Raw genomic sequence first — 15,531 nt, 5'->3', positions numbered from 1 at the left:
ACTGCTGTTGTTAGGTCTATGACGGAGTTATTTTTCTTGGGCATGTGTCTGAGGGTCCTCAAGAAACAGTTATCAGTGCACATCAGTATGATTAAATGCCGCTGTGAAAACGGCTAGGAAGTAGGGCTGGAGTGGGAGGCAGGAGGCAGGAGGCAGGAAGCAGTCCGAAGGCAGACGGTGGCCGGTGTGGATGTCGGAGAGGAAGGGAGGCTGTAAGGGAGGAGGATAACATTGATAGGGAATGGAAATGGCTCGTGGGGTAGCACATCGGGGAAGGACGGGCAGCCACGGGCAGCCACGGTGCAGGGTTCCTATAGGAGAATTCCGGGAGGTAGTCAGGGGTAAGAAAGAGAGGGTCCTGAGTGGTACAGAGATTGAGTGCCTCGTTTTCACATTAAGGGATTGAGACTCGGCAGCTGTGGAGACTCAGTGCAAGAGGCAAATGAATCAGATTCTTTGCTCGGTGTTATGGGGCTGTAAATGTAGGGCACAATTCCAGTGACTGGTTAGCAATGGCATTTGGGGGAACCTTTCCCCACAATACTGTCCTGCCCCTTTAAATGCGATTAAAACACCACCTAGAGCTGGTCTCTATAGAATGTTTCCCTGCTACTACTTGTGTCTGTGGTTGGCGACCTCGTGCCTGGATGCCGGAGCAGACACGAGACTGCTCTAGGGGTAGTTTCGTGTGTCCTCTTCAAATGGAAACCGGTTCCACCCATCATTTGCTTTTGTGTTTATTTTGGCAGCTGGGAGGGAGTTTTCCCGCTTCACAGCATCTGGATCAGCTCACATTAGGTCAGGTTCCCACCCTGCCTCCTGTTTATTACCTTCATTCTCTCCTGCTGACAGTTAGGGCTGCTGAAAAAGAGCCCTTCCCAGCCTCAGAATGACCCCGGACCTCGCCCTCCGTGTCTATAGCCGCCGTCGGCCAGCAGAGGGCGCCGCGGAGCCCCACGCCTTCTCTGAGCCACCCACCTCGTGTTATTACCGGCTCCTTTCTGCAAGGTCTCTCGCTTAGGGGGATTTTTAGAGAACCCGGACCAAGAAAGACCACGTGCTGTTTCATCACCTACCAAGAAAATGCCTGCGTTTAGGATTGGCTGACCTGCAGATCTAAAAGAAAAATCTGAGAATGAAGGCTCTTCAACTTTCTTTCTTTTTTTTTTTTTAACTTTATTTTCACAGAGTAAAACCCTCTTTCTTGGAATACTTAAGCTACCTTCTCAACTTCATGAGTGTCATAGCTGGCCCTTGCAACAATTTCAAGGATTATATAGCCTTTATTGAAGGGAGACACATACACACGAAGTTGCTGGAGGTGAACTGGAAGCAAAGAGGTTTCCACAACCTGCCCGAGCCTTCTCCCGCTGTAAGTGGCCAGTGCTAATGATTTACCCAGAGCTCCGGAAAAATCGAGCTCTGTTGCCAGTGCTGACTCTCACTAGTAATTGTTCTAATTAAAAAGCCAAACAGTTTACCAGAAAGCTTGGCCAGGAACTGCCCACCCCCCCACCCCCCCCCCACCCCCCGTTTGCCTCACAGCCGAGCTCATGGCCTGGAAATATTAAAGCAATCTATCCACTAGGTCAACTAGCCAATATTTAATGCTTACAGTGTGCTCAGCACTGTGCTAGTTAACACATTTGGATTTACGAGGGTTGTTTTTTTTTTTTGTCTTTATGAATAGAAATTCATATCCAGCCAAAGGATAATGTCATCAAAGGGGGATGGGGAGGGAGTGGAAACCAGAATAAATGTGATTTTTTTCTTTTTTTTTAAATTGCAGAGCCTGCTTCTTATGTGGGAAACCAGTTTTATATTGGCATGCTCTTAAAGACTGGTTTTACTGACTTCGAGAGTTTAAGATGGTGTTTTGGGAATTATTTTAATTTTAACCTGAATTTTATTGATTTCAAATTAGTTAACATAAGAATAATGTGTTGAACGTCACAAATACGCTAAATTTATTCAGATCCCATATCCTATATTTAAGGGAAGTTTGTAATTTAGTTGAAGGAAGAAGGAAAATTGGAAAAAGGAGAGTCAGGATAATTGAGTTAAATATTTTATAACTGTTAAAATCTAGGCAAAATTACTATTTGGGAAAATTTAAGTGACTGACTAAGCGTGAATTTTCAGATAGTTTTGACACGGTCGGGTCTCCCACACTGTATGGGTTGTCAGTGGTCTCAGCCCTTGCTGGGTCATTGAAACAATGTGGGAGTGAGGTCACCATGGCCATGGGGCATCGAAGTACTCACAGGTGTTTCTTGGCAGAATCTACCATGGTAGTGCTCCCGTGTTCCTGAGAGTATGATCACAGAGTCTTCATATCATTCCCCGGGGAGACTGTCAGCATTTCTGTGCACAGAGAGAGAGAGGGATGTGGTCAGGTGGTATTTTAGGTAAAGACACATTGGTGGGAGGTGCCTGGTGCTCCCAGGCTGGTACCTCCCCAGCGTGTTGTCAGCAATTGTGGCCAACCGGGCGTGGTGAGCACTTGACTGGGAGCCAGATGCTGTTCTTGGTACCTTGCAAATACTCATTCACCTGAACCTCAAGCTGCTCTCAGGAGGTGCTATTGCTATCCCTGTATTACAAAAAAATGTGGCTTAAAAAAAAATATTGATTTATCTGAGAGAGTAAAGGGGAGACTGCAAGCATGATGGGGGGGGAGGGGCGAGGGGGAGGAAGAGAATCTTAAGCCAACTTGGTGCTAGGCGCAGAGCCTGACCCTCGGCTTGATCTCACAACCCATGAGATCACGCCCTGACCCAACATCAAGAGTTGGGTGCTTAACTGACTGAGCCACTTAGGCGCCCCAGAAAGTGACTGTTTTTATAAAGTTGGGAACTATAGTTCTATTGTCGTTAAATGACATTCCCTGGAATGTTGGGGAAACTGGGCAAAATCACTTGGTCCAGAGGCATTTAAAATGCCAGCACATCGTCATGCTAGAGCAGACTACATGCAAACCATCCTGGAGGACTTTCTGAAGCTCCCCATTACGGGCTCATGTCCCAGCTCAGGCGTTTCAGAACTTGCACGGAAGCCTTCCTAGCTAAGCCTCGGTCCTCCTTGTGGTGATTCAGACCCATTTCCTTGACTCTGCTGGCAACAGAAGTGGAACACAAATGGTTATTTCTTTCCGATGGAAGATCGCCACCCTGTAATGCTCTTTCTCTTATGTTTTAGGTAATTAAACTACCTTTCGTTTTGGGCCGCCCGGGTGGCTCAGTCGGTTAAGCATCTGCCTTTAGCTCAGCTCTTGATCCCAGGGTCCTGGGATCGAGTCCCATGCTGGGCTCCCTGCTGAGTGGGGAGCCTGCTTCTCCTCCTCCCTCTGCCCCTCGCCCTCCCACCGCTCATGCTCTCTGTCTCTCAAATAAATAAATGAAATCTTAAAAACAAAAACAACTACCTTCCTCTTGTTGGTAGAATGTGCTGGTAATAGTTTCCTTCAATTTTAGATACATTCAGACCTCAGGTGTCAGAGGTATGGACTTCATTTGCTTTTAGCTCCTATGCTCAGGATCCAATCTGTGTCCTAAGAATGCCTGTTGCCACTCCTCCTAAGGAATATTACCAAAGCAGCTATTGGAACAGCTTGTCCCTAACGTGCCCTTGCTGAAATTGTTTTCCTCATACCGGAGTCTTGCCTGGTTACACTGATATTTTTCCACATTTTCAGAGAGCTGTGATACGCAAGTTGTGCATGACCTTGGTGTCTCTCCTCCTGTTTTTGACGCTCACGAAGTCCTTCCCCATCACCTGCCTGACCGATGACTGGTTTGTTCATAAGGCAAACTTTCTGACTCGACTGTGCTACTTATATATTGTCATGCAAGCTTCGAAGCCCAAGTATTACTTTGCCTGGACATTAGGTACGTCTGATGGAACGGCCCCGAGTGAATAAGGGAAAAGTGAGACTCCTGGGAGAGCCTACCCAGAACAGCATTTTGGATCACCTAATCAAAAAAAGTTCAGTGCATGATGGAGGGAGCTCTGCCAGTATCATGTTATACACTTTCCACCAAAGCACTCCTGTGTCCCGCCATCCATAAACTCAATTACCCGTGATAAGAGCAGAGCCGTCCTGGCGGTCACTTCGACTCAGTGTTATTAGCAGATGTCCAAACTTGGAAGCGTCCTCCACCAATCAAAGCTTCCCAGTCGTATAGTGGAAAGTTAGAAGGGAAAATTCCAGAACGATCTGGCCGTCTTGTCATTTTTCTGGGTTGTGCATAATAGAGGGGACATGCTTTAAATGACTAACACACGTGCTGACTTAGGTCTCATTTTCTTTTTAAGAAATCGTTGGTTAAAAAAAATTGTTGATTCAGCTTTATGCCTTAGAAACTGACTTCAGGTGACTTTTTTTTTTTAAGGTAGAAAGTTCGACTTTGATTTGTTTTTCTGTCTTTCCTTACAAACAATTTTAAACTGGAAAAGTTGAAAGCTTTGCTGGAATGAGCAGTAAGTCCTATGTACTTGCCAGGAACGGTGAGGGATTGTGATAAGGCACGGCAGTTCAGGAATGGAAATTTAAGTTCTTAGCTGAAGGTGACCTGGGGCTTGATGTCAGGGAGCCCTGATTTGGTGTATTAAGTCAAACAAATGATTAAATTCCGTGCCTAGTGCTCAGCCTGTGCTCCCTGAGTGAAGGCGTAGCACTTAATTGAGTTCCTTTTCTCTCATTTTCATGCCCCAAGTTTTTATCCCCAAATTAAAGCTGGTAGCTACCAAATTATTTTTAATTTTTTATTGTGGTAAGATAGAACACAGAATTTATTTTAATCCTCTGTAGTCTACGACTTGGTGGCATGAAGCTCATTCACAGTGTTGTGCGACCATCACCACTGTCCATCTCCAGAACGGAATTTCCCATCACCCCAAATAGGAACGCTGTACCTATTTTTAAAAAACAGATAACTCCTCATTCCTCTCTCTCCCCAAGTCCTGGTCTAAATGATTTTTAAAGGTCGAAATGTTCAGGGAGAAGTTCAGTCTAGTGTGGTGTTTTGGGGACACTTGGCCAGAAAGATAGAACTGAAGGCTTTTAAAACATTTGCAGCGTGGGAAATTTTGTTTGTCCCCTTTGGTTCAGTTCAGGGAGTTTTTGTCACGTACCGGGTTCTGTCGCGGGGGAATGCAAATATAAGCCCTCTTGTCTGCCATCAGATTGTTAACGGTCTGCGGGCCCAGAGACCGGCATACTGATCGGGCGGTAACGTGGGGAGCTGTCCCCAGGCCAGCAGTCCGGGGGGGATGATGAATATAGACTGGTTGTTTTGGAATAAGCCTCCAAAAGCCTTATTCCTCTTTGTGCACCTGCTTTATGACTTAAGAATGGTAATTTCTTCTGTAGGTAAGCACGATACTTACTATGGTTGGAACCCTGCTTGGAGCACGAGGCTTCGTTTCCTGCGTGAAATACTTAATATTTCCACTTTGCTCTAACCTGAGTGTGTGGTTGTGAATGAGAGAATGAGAGAGAGAGGAAGAGATAACAGCTCGCTCTCCTTGCTACCTCCTACGTCTTCACTTAACGCTTCCTTTTCTCTCCCCCTCCCTACCTTTCCCGTTCCCATATTCTGTATCCTAGGGCTTAAGGGCTGGCTTCTGGACTAAATCAGCTCCTGCTTTAGGAGGAAGGCAAGGCCCTGTGTGGCTTCCTAGGGAAAGTCTAACGCGAGGTGGGTTGTGCCGGTGGGGATGGGGATGGGGAGGGGGTTCTAGGCAACAGGGGGCATCTGGCATTGTTCTGGCTTTTTGGGAGTGCCCCAGATTCTGGGAGTATCCTTTTCTGTGGGTAGCTTTCTCTGTGGACTTGGCTCTTTTCTATACCCCCTTCCCTTTATCTTTTTTTGGGGGGGTAGCCTCAGGAGAGATACTTCATGAATTTGTGTGGCCTCAGTTCGAACTTTGTTATGGTTTAGCTTGCATGGGCTGGTCTGAAATTAACCTTTGTATTATTTATGAATATGGAAGCAATGACTAGCCTAACAGGGACTATTTAAACCGCTTAAGCGAATAATTGTTTTATCCAGCTCCTTAAAACATCATTTGCATATAATTGATGCACTAATTATACGTGATTATGAATTTAATCCTTAAAGCTGGCCTCTTCATGAATCTCGGCTGAGCCGCACCGTGTTAGCCTCATTCTCGTTACTGTTTATATTGAAATAATGAAGGCAATTTTCTTTGGGCTTAGTGTACAATTCTGGTTGTTTTTCCCTAATTAGTACTAATTAGTGAGACTCAACTTCAGCCCAGGCTGTGTTCCAAGGAAGGATCGCAACCTCCACAATATGGGCGTCCAAGTTAATTTATCTGTAATAATACAGTAGACGATACAAGTAAAGCCAGTTTGGGGCTGGTGAACTTAGAACCTCTAACCGCTCAGAGACAAGAACCACGTCTTGGATAAACGGTGGAACGCACGATTCCGAGCGAACACATTTCCCAGCCTCCAGACGCGGCCTCTGAGAACCACTGTTCTGGTCCTCCCTTTGTCTTTCGGAGCGACTCCTAGCCACACGGGGGGCGGGATCAGAATCCTTTCTCGCATTCGGAGCCTGGCACTGTTTACCACCTGAGTGATCCGAATGGTAGCCTCACTGCACCTTGGCAAGATGGGTCGGGGGGAGCAGCAGCGAACGTTTCTGGAGGGCTGACTTGGGCTCTGCGCTCTGAACCCCCTTCATGACTTCTTTAACTCTTGCAACGCGGCTTTAAGACAGGTACCACTCTAACATCCATTTTCTTCCCAAGGGAATGGGTTTCTAGAGGACGGATGGCTCTCTTGAGGCCAAATGTTGGTTCAATCTGTTGCTCAGCGAAGACACAGAAGCCAGGGGCTCTGGCCCTAGAGCCCACCTCTCAGCCGGCATCTTCTCACCCCTGGGAGCGCTGAATGAGGCTGGCTGCCGAGTGTTTGGTAAAGTCCTTGGAAAGGTTGTAGGCCCCCAAAAGAGAGGTGGTGGTTTCCTGTTGTTGGGCGAGGCTGGAGGCAGGAGGAGGACTTGAAGGGCTGCGGGGCCCGTACTGTCTGGCCAGCCCTGGTTTTCGGCTCCAGCACAGCCCCCAGAGGGGCTCCTCTTCTCCTGGTTCAGCTTATCTTATCACTCATCGTTTCTAACCACACACTGAAAACTTCGTTCCTCAACGGCCGCAGCCCTGCTTCGCTCTTCTTTTCCTTTTGCACTGGGTTCCTTCCAGGCGGCTTGGGGGAACGACCTAGCGGGTCTCAGTACTTCTCATCCTTCCTTCTGGAAGAAACCGGATGATTTCCAAGCCAAGCATAGGGTAAGCAGTGTGCAGTCACCAACTGTGCCCAAAGAAAAGGAGACAAACATAGACACGTTGTTTTTCTTTAGAATAACCCTTCAGAAGTCACTCTGGAGCTGGACCTGAACTTCATTGGGAAAGAAGGAATAGAGCCTCAAGAAAGAGTTCTCTGAGATCTCCCCAGATCTAAGACCTTACAGTACTGTGATGTAGCTTACTTATTTTTTATCTTAATTCCAGTATAGTTAGCATAGAGTGTTATTAAAGTATGCAGTATAGTAGTTTATCACTTCCGTGTGTCACCTGGCACTCATGATGACAAGGGCATGCCTTAATCCCGATCACCTGTTTCTCCCATCCCCCACCTCATCTGCCTTCTGGGAACCATCGGTTTGTTCTCTGTAGTTCAGAGTTTGTTTCTTGGTTTGTCTCCCTTTTCCTATGTTTGTCTTGTTTCTTGAATTCCACATAGAATTAAGATCAATGGTATTTGTCTGCTTTATTTCACTTAGGATTATAATCCTCGAGACCCATCCATGTTATTGCAAATGGCAAGATTTCATTGTTCTTATGGCTGAGTAATATTCCAGTGTGTGTGTGTGTGTGTGTGTGTGTACATACACACACATACATACACATCTTCTTTATCCACTCATCCATCGATGGACATTTGGGCTGATTCCATAGTTAGGCTATTGTAAATAATGCTGCTGTAAACATAGGGGTGCATGTAGCTCTTAGTATTTTTGTATTTGGGGGGCAAATACCCAATAGTGTGATTACTGGATCATAGGGTAGCTCTATTTTTATTTTTGAGGAACCTCCATCCTGTTTTCCACGGTGACTGCACCAGTTCGTATTTGCACCAACAGTGCAAGAAGCTTCCTTTTTCTCTGCGCCCTTGCCCACGTGTTGCTGCTTGTATTTCTTTAGCCATTCTGACCGGTGTGAGCTGACACTTCATTGTTTTGACTTGCAGTTTCCTGATGCTGAGTGATGTTGAGCATCTTTTCATGTGTCTGTTCGCCATCCGGATGTCCTTTTTGGAGAAATGTCTGCTCACATCTTCTGCCCATTTTTAAATTAGATTACTTGGTTTTGGGGGGTGTTAAAGTTTATTTTTTAAATAAAATACTCTAACAATTAACGAACTAAGCGAAAAGAGACAATTAACCTTTTGGTCTTCCTAATGAAAGTATGTTGATTTCATCAGATCTCTATTTGATTACAACATTGCATAATTAAGGAATTAGAAATATTATACTCATGGCAGGGGGACATTTTCTTATAGTTCTGTGAAGTGGAATAAAGATGGAAACGGGAGCTTTCTCAGACTGAGTGTGGGTAGGATGCTTTGGTAATTGGGTCCATGTGTGGTCTCCGTGGAGGCTGGCCCCGAATTCACATCTCTAGCTCTGCTCTTTGTCTTATGCTCCAGGCTTTTCTAACTGTATCTTGGCAGCCCCGGCTGATACCTACTGGCATGTCATGCTTAATACGTCCAGAATGAGCTCTAATTTCACTTTCAGAGCTGGTTCTCCTCCTGACTTAATGCTGTGCCATTCGCTTGATGCCATCTTTAATGACAGCTCTTGGACCTGTCCAAGTCCCCTCAGTTCCCTGTTTCCTCTGGCCTCTGCTTCTGAGCTTAGACATCTCCCCTTACATCAAGTGGGTCACTAACTCCTGTTGCTTTGTTCTGATTCATTTTTCTTTTATTTTCATTGTGTGTTGTAGGAGGATCTCATGCCTTCTTAGTAAGCAGGCGCACATAAATGCTAGTGAATGAATACAAATGAATGAATAAAAATTAAGGCCACCGAAGAGCGCAAAAGGCTTCTGGGATGTATAATGGTACCAGGTCCTTTCAGTTGTTTTGGTTTCTTTTCCACGGAGAAACTACTGCCTATCTCTCAATCTGAAAGCTAGACAGACATTTAATATCACTTAAAGCACCAATGTGACTTTTGTTCCATATCTTAACGTGTTGTTTTAAAAACCATAGCTGATGCAGTGAATAACGCAGCTGGCTTTGGGTTCAGCGGAGTGGATAAGGATGGAAATTTCTGTTGGGATCTGCTTTCTAACCTAAACATCTGGAAAATTGAGGTGAGTCTATTACACTTTTGAATTAAGCTCCCGCGGTGAATAAAGCAAATGGTTTGCTTTCAGTGCTGTCCCTGTGAGCTCCTCCTCAGAGCGTCCAAGGGAAAACGATCAGGGCATCCCAGGTCCAGCAGGCTCCCGGACGTTCTGCGTCTTAGAATTTTTTCCTGTCTTTTTAAAGATCCCCACTTTCTTGACAGTTGTAAAGGTTCAAGGCATGACATGCAGACATCTGAAAAAGAGCCAGGAAGATCTTTCTGTTGTTTACGTTCCTGTTCTCTCAACTAGAAAGTACAAATGTCGTTTTCTCTTGTTTCACGGTCTACTTTCTTCAGTCAAGAGTGCAGATGGGAAGCCTGTATTTAGATTTTTAATATTGCAGACATTCTCTGTGCTCCCTTTTAAAACATTTCTAATCCAGCTGCTTTTAAGGAGAACGGCCGTGGCACACAGCTTTTAGGCCACTAGAATCCAAGTGGTTTTTGTCTTTCACTGGCTTTGTTCTTGGACCACACCTCTGAAGATGTCTTCAGAGGTGGGCTCTTGGGGGCACATCATTCTTGATTTTCCTGGCCTTGTGAGCAGAGTGGAAGGCTCCGTCCTTGACCCTTTCCTCCTTGCTGCTGGGTGGGAGTAAGAACAGGGTTGTCAACTTACAGTAGGACCGATCTCTAGCCGGGTGACTCAGACGTGCTGTTGGTCGTGGTTTTCCACCCACCACAGGGCAGGCAGGGCGCCGCTGGAGAGTGAGCAGGAGGGGAATGTGCATTTAGAGCAAGAAACCAGGAATGTGGTGACTGACCACTTGCTTCCCATTAGATGGACACTTGGCCAGAAGGAGACATGGTGGACGTTCTCCACCTTCTTGATGCCCGAGTTATCTCTTCATCTTAACTGGCTTAAACCAAGTTGCAGCCTCCGGGACCACCTTTCTCATTTTTGGAAAAGCAGTGTAGATAATCTGCAAGGTTCTCCTTTCTATCCAGATGACGATCCGAGGCAGTCCAAATGTGTTATGACTTTGCTCCCTTTTCCCACTAAAACTTTCTCTTCCTCAGAAGTCTTGGATCACTGCTGGCTGCCTCAGAGCGCTGTGGATACTTATACTTTCCAGAGGCTCCCTTTTGCCTTTGGCTGCCCACCAGTACACCAAGACACAGTCCTTTCGCTTTGGGGCTGTGGTCTGGGCAAAGGGCTAAGTTATGAAGTTATATCCTTATTATTAAAACTAGAGGGGGAGTTTGCATATTCAGTAGAGTTCATAGCAAAGAGCTAAGGAAAACCAAGGAAATCTGATTTAGCGAAGGTATATTGAAGCTGTGCATATAACATTAGCCAGTAGACGTAAATAACACCCTTCAGGGTTTTGAAATAAAAAGTCATAATACAATATCTAGCCTCTATCTATTTAGCTCCATCCATCCATCCATCTATCCACCCATCCATCCATCCATCCATCCATCATCTCTCTCCTCCTTTCCAAACATACTGTGTTAGGCCAGTCAGTGTGTGGGCTAAGATTTTCTTATGGTTGAAATAGAAAAAAGTGGCACTTCCACCTTTATTAGGAATTCCGCTTCTTGAATGTTTGCTTTATGCTTTCTAATACCAGCCTTTGATAAGACCTTTTTTAAAGAAAAATTTTAATTAATTAACATTTATTTAATGAGAAAACCCACTTGATGCCTTATTTTAGAATCTCTCTTCTTTGGTACCTGTATCATTGCCAGTTGGATGATGTTTGTTTTCTTTTTTTTTGTATTGAGACCCCTTCGTGCATGAAATCGCTCACTATTCTAAATACAACTGGAAACATTTGAACCTGAGTGGCTGTTTGTAGAATAAGTTCACAAGTTTATAGATGGCTACATAGCGAATGATGACAAATTTAGGCTGTCTCCAGGAAGGCCCTAAAATGGCACAATTAAAGTTTTCCTGCGGCAAAGCCTCTTTGAGAGTGTTTAGTTTTAAAACTCAGATGACTTAAAAAAAAAATTTTTTTTTTTTTTTTTTTTTTTAACCAGAGTGGAGGAAGAACCTACAGGACATTTCTTCAGTCTTCCTATAACTTGAAAATAAATTTTGAGGGAAATGAAGACTTTGCAAGCCAAGTTCTGGTGCAAAGTCAACCTTACAAATACCGGAAAATTTTACTGTGTAGGATGGAACAGCTGATTTACTCTTGACGGAGGAGTCTCCGTTGAAATAGCACATCTCGGGCTGCCAGGGAAATTCTGGGGATGACTTTCCATTCCTTGGGGTATTTTTAAAGCTAATGATAGGTGTCGTTTTCTTCTTTCTAGACTGCCACAAGTTTCAAAATGTACTTAGAAAACTGGAATATTCAGACAGCGACTTGGCTAAAGCGGTAAGGAAAATACAAATGACCTCATCCCTCATGGCACCGGGGTATGTTTAGATGGAAGTCACCAGATGACCGGCTGCTCCGCCGGCCGTGATGCGGTCACCCGACACTTTTGTTTTGTATGAACGTCTGTGCCCTGGAAGCGGGAAAGTAGGAAAGGAGTGATGTGGGGAGGTCACAATGCAGTGTATTTATTTTATCGGATCTCTTCATAGTGTTGTTCCTGGGTACCAGCCGCTCACTTCCTATTCATAGCAATCCCATGGGAGGTTGATAGTTAGCCCCACTGTACAGATGAGGAAAGTGAAACACAGAGAGGTTATGTCACTTGCCCAGAGTCACGCAGCCGATGAGGACTAGAGAAGAGCCCCAACAGACCGTCTCCAGGGCTGGGCTCTTAAACCTCTGTGTTGTGCCCCCTCTTACCTAGAGGAGGATACATCACTCAGACGTCAAGCAGGGTCAATGTCAGCATCAGATCACTGATGATCTCCATTTACACCTAGCATTAAAGGCTTTGTGGTACCCCAGATAGTTATGCTTTTTCACTCTGTGTTTTTTGTTCATGTTTTTGTCCTTTTGTTTCTCTACACATTCCAAAATTGGAAACCTCACTTAGTATAGAACTAGTAATATGCTATCCTCAAAGCAACAAACTCTAGCTACTGTATATTCCTATCTTATGAGTGCAGAGAGAGTATGAAACTATCAGGCTGGAGATCCTGTTTTTGATCCATAGCGTTTTTCACAGGTCACAACGTGGGGGTAAGAGACAAGGTATAGTAACAACTCCAAAGTAAGCTCATGCACTATAATCTGAAGGTTGATCTGAACATGCGATTTTGGAAAATTTGCACCTATTGCTGCCATTAATTTTGTCAATACTTTTTTATTTTTAAAGCTTTTATTTGACAGAGAGCAAAAGAGCACAAGCAGGAGGAGTAACAGAGAGGGAGAGGGAGAGAAGCAGGTTCCCTGCTGAGCAGGGAGCCCAATGCAGGACTTGATCCCAGGACTCTGGGATCATGACCTGAGCTGGAGGCAGATGTTTAACTGACCGAGCTACCCAGGAGCCCTGTATTTTGACAATAATTTTAGCATAAAACTCCATTTCTGTATATTGGGTAATCCCAGTGTACCAAGAGTCCTACCATCTCCATTAGGAGTTTATGTTCTAAGATGACTGAACATACATGAGCCCATAATAAATGAAAAAAATATTAAAAATTCATTTTAGAAAATGAAATATCTTATTAGTACTAATGATAAAGAGTGTAAGAAGCAAATACCTGGGTTGGGCGCCTGGGTGGCTCAGTGGGTTAAGCCACTGCCTTTGGCTCAGGTCATGATCTCAGGGTCCTGGGATTGAGCCCCGCATCGGGCTCTCAGCTCAGCAGGGAGCCTGCTTCCCTCTCTCTCTGCCTACCTCTCTGCCTACTTGTGATCTCTCTCTGTCAAATAAATAAATAAAAATCTTAAAAAAAAAAAAAAAAACAAATACCTGGGCAAACTACCCCATTTTAAAGAAACATTGCAAGGGACATCCCAGTCCTGTGTTTCTCTCCCCAGGTGCATTCTTTCTTTGTATGAAAAGGGAACCATAATCTCTGGTCTGGGTTTAAGTCGGTTACTTTTGACAACCCATACAGAGCTGCATTGGTGTTTACTTTTGAATTCCTATTTCATTTTGTATTTGGGTCCTCTTGTTTAGTAAACCACATAATGCCATTGGCGATTTGTAGATTGAATTTCTTTTAATAAACAACCAAGGGTCAAAGATCTCCAGGTTATCTGCAGACAACTTCTAGACCCTCAAAATATCACTTTTTAAAGCAAATTCATGGATTGAAATCCCATGGGCACTGTAAGACCTGAAAAGTCATGTAGCTGACACACTGATTTTGTGCTAGAGTCATTGCCAAGAGAGAGGAAAAGGTTTGCTGTGTTGGCTAGTTTGGTGGCAAGGGGGCCAGGTTGGAAAGATGAATTAATTTTGATTAGATGAGGATATCCGCCTCTAAAGATGCTATCCTGATAAAAATTTTTAGTGCCAGTGGCACTTAACCGTAAGTATTCCTGATAGATTAGAGTATTGGTGGAATAAGTTTCTATAAGGCATAGAGTGACCACTTGGACTTTTATTAGATATAATTAGATTTAAATAAATATTAGATATAATATTAGATTTATATAATTAAATTATTAGATATAGTATGATGGTGTCTAGATCATTTAGTTCCATTTAGATCAAAGGTTGAAACTTCATATTCCTCTCCCCAAATGATTAGACTGTGAATGGCCTGTCTGGTAGCATTCAGGACATGGAATTCACGCTGTTGGGATTGTATTGAAAGTCCCTGATAGGGAATTGATGAGATGATTTTTGCATGGTCTGGAGATGCAAGTGTAGGTAGACGCTTCTGGTCTGACCTGTGACTCGTGCCTCCTCTCTTCATAGAGTATGCTATGAACGGGTTCCTTGGTACCCCACGGTGCTAACCTTCATCTTGTCTGCCCTGTGGCATGGTGTCTATCCTGGATACTATTTTACCTTCTTAACTGGAATCCTCGTCACAGTAGCAGCTAGAACGGTAAGCTTCTTTTCATTATAGGAGCTTTTCCTTAATCATCTGATGCCTCTATGTTCACCATTAGAGAACTACTTCGATATACAGGAATTGTGGACCATAAAACGAACTATCTACATGTTATTTATAGGCGGTGTTTGCAAAACAAGAGGAATTTTAGGAGTAATGAATGTGTAATACCTTAAAAAGATGAGAACTTTTTAAAAAAGATGTGTGAGAGAGAGCATGTAAGCACATGAGTGGGGTTGGGGGGGTTGAGGGAGAAGGACAAGCAGACTCTGTGCTAAGCATGGAGCCCAATGTGGGCCTTGATCCCACAACCCTGAGATCATGACCTGAGCCGAAACCAAGAGTTGGATGCTCAGCTGACTGAACCACCAGGGACCTATCTCTATAGAGGCTGAGAACATTTTTAATCATTAAACAGAAAAGTCTGCCGAATACAGGTGAAGATTAGTAATTGGGGCTCTATAGGCTTCATTTCGCTTATTATTCATTTCTCAGTTCATTAGCCTAAGCTTAGAAATAATTCACAGTCTGTGCAGACGGTAAACTTGTAGCCACAGGAACTGTGTTGTCAGATTGTTCTAACTTTGTATGCTTTCAGGCCTGATCCAGTAAATTTGTGTAAAATTCTTTGTGAATTTTATAAATTTGGTTCTCTAGGTTTTTGGGGTAGCCTTCAGTTTGTCCTAGAGTGTTTCTGTCATCTGCTGGGTATAGAGCAGGATGATGAAGACATGAAAGATATGCCTGCCCTTAAAGAACGAGATGAGCATGTATGTAAGAAATTGCAGCTCAGCATGCTCTGATTGTCAAATAGGGTTTTGTATTTGATTTAGTCGCAATTTGAAAATGATCGTGACTTTCCTTATTCAGATGCCAGGAATTTTTAATGACATTTGTCAAACTCTATTTTGGGTGTGAATTGAGGAGCACCAACAGAGCTATTCACTCATTCTTTAATTCATGTATTCTGTGAATATTTCCAAAGCCCGCCTAATGTGCCAGTTTGGGTTCTAGGCACTGGGATACCGCAGTGAACAAGAGTCCCTTCCCCGCGGAATTCCCGTTTTAGTTAGGTGAACGTTTGCTGGAATATATCTGTGAAGAAGAATGATGATTACAACTTATGCTGATCAGTGTACTTTTCAAATAAAGTATGTATTGTACGGG

At 44.1% G+C, this 15,531-nt stretch overlaps 1 protein-coding gene across 1 annotated transcript in view; it reads left to right on the top strand.

The window, feature by feature from the left end:
- MBOAT1 (membrane bound glycerophospholipid O-acyltransferase 1) overlaps positions 1-15,531 on the top strand; it is a 55,122-nt gene that overhangs the window by 23,742 nt on the left and 15,849 nt on the right. Inside the window, exons 6-10 of the mRNA XM_080805390.1 lie at positions 1,189-1,372; positions 3,695-3,887; positions 9,302-9,405; positions 11,706-11,770; positions 14,226-14,358. Of these exons, the coding sequence (XP_080661516.1) occupies positions 1,189-1,372; positions 3,695-3,887; positions 9,302-9,405; positions 11,706-11,770; positions 14,226-14,358 (679 nt within the window). The remainder of the gene's footprint in view (positions 1-1,188; positions 1,373-3,694; positions 3,888-9,301; positions 9,406-11,705; positions 11,771-14,225; positions 14,359-15,531) is intronic.

This window comes from Martes martes, assembly GCF_963455335.1.
Source record: "Martes martes genome assembly, chromosome: 6".
Taxonomy (NCBI): Eukaryota; Metazoa; Chordata; class Mammalia; order Carnivora; family Mustelidae; genus Martes; species Martes martes.
The sequence above is the reverse complement of the archived record's forward strand: the minus strand, read 5'-3'. Positions and strand labels throughout refer to the sequence as shown.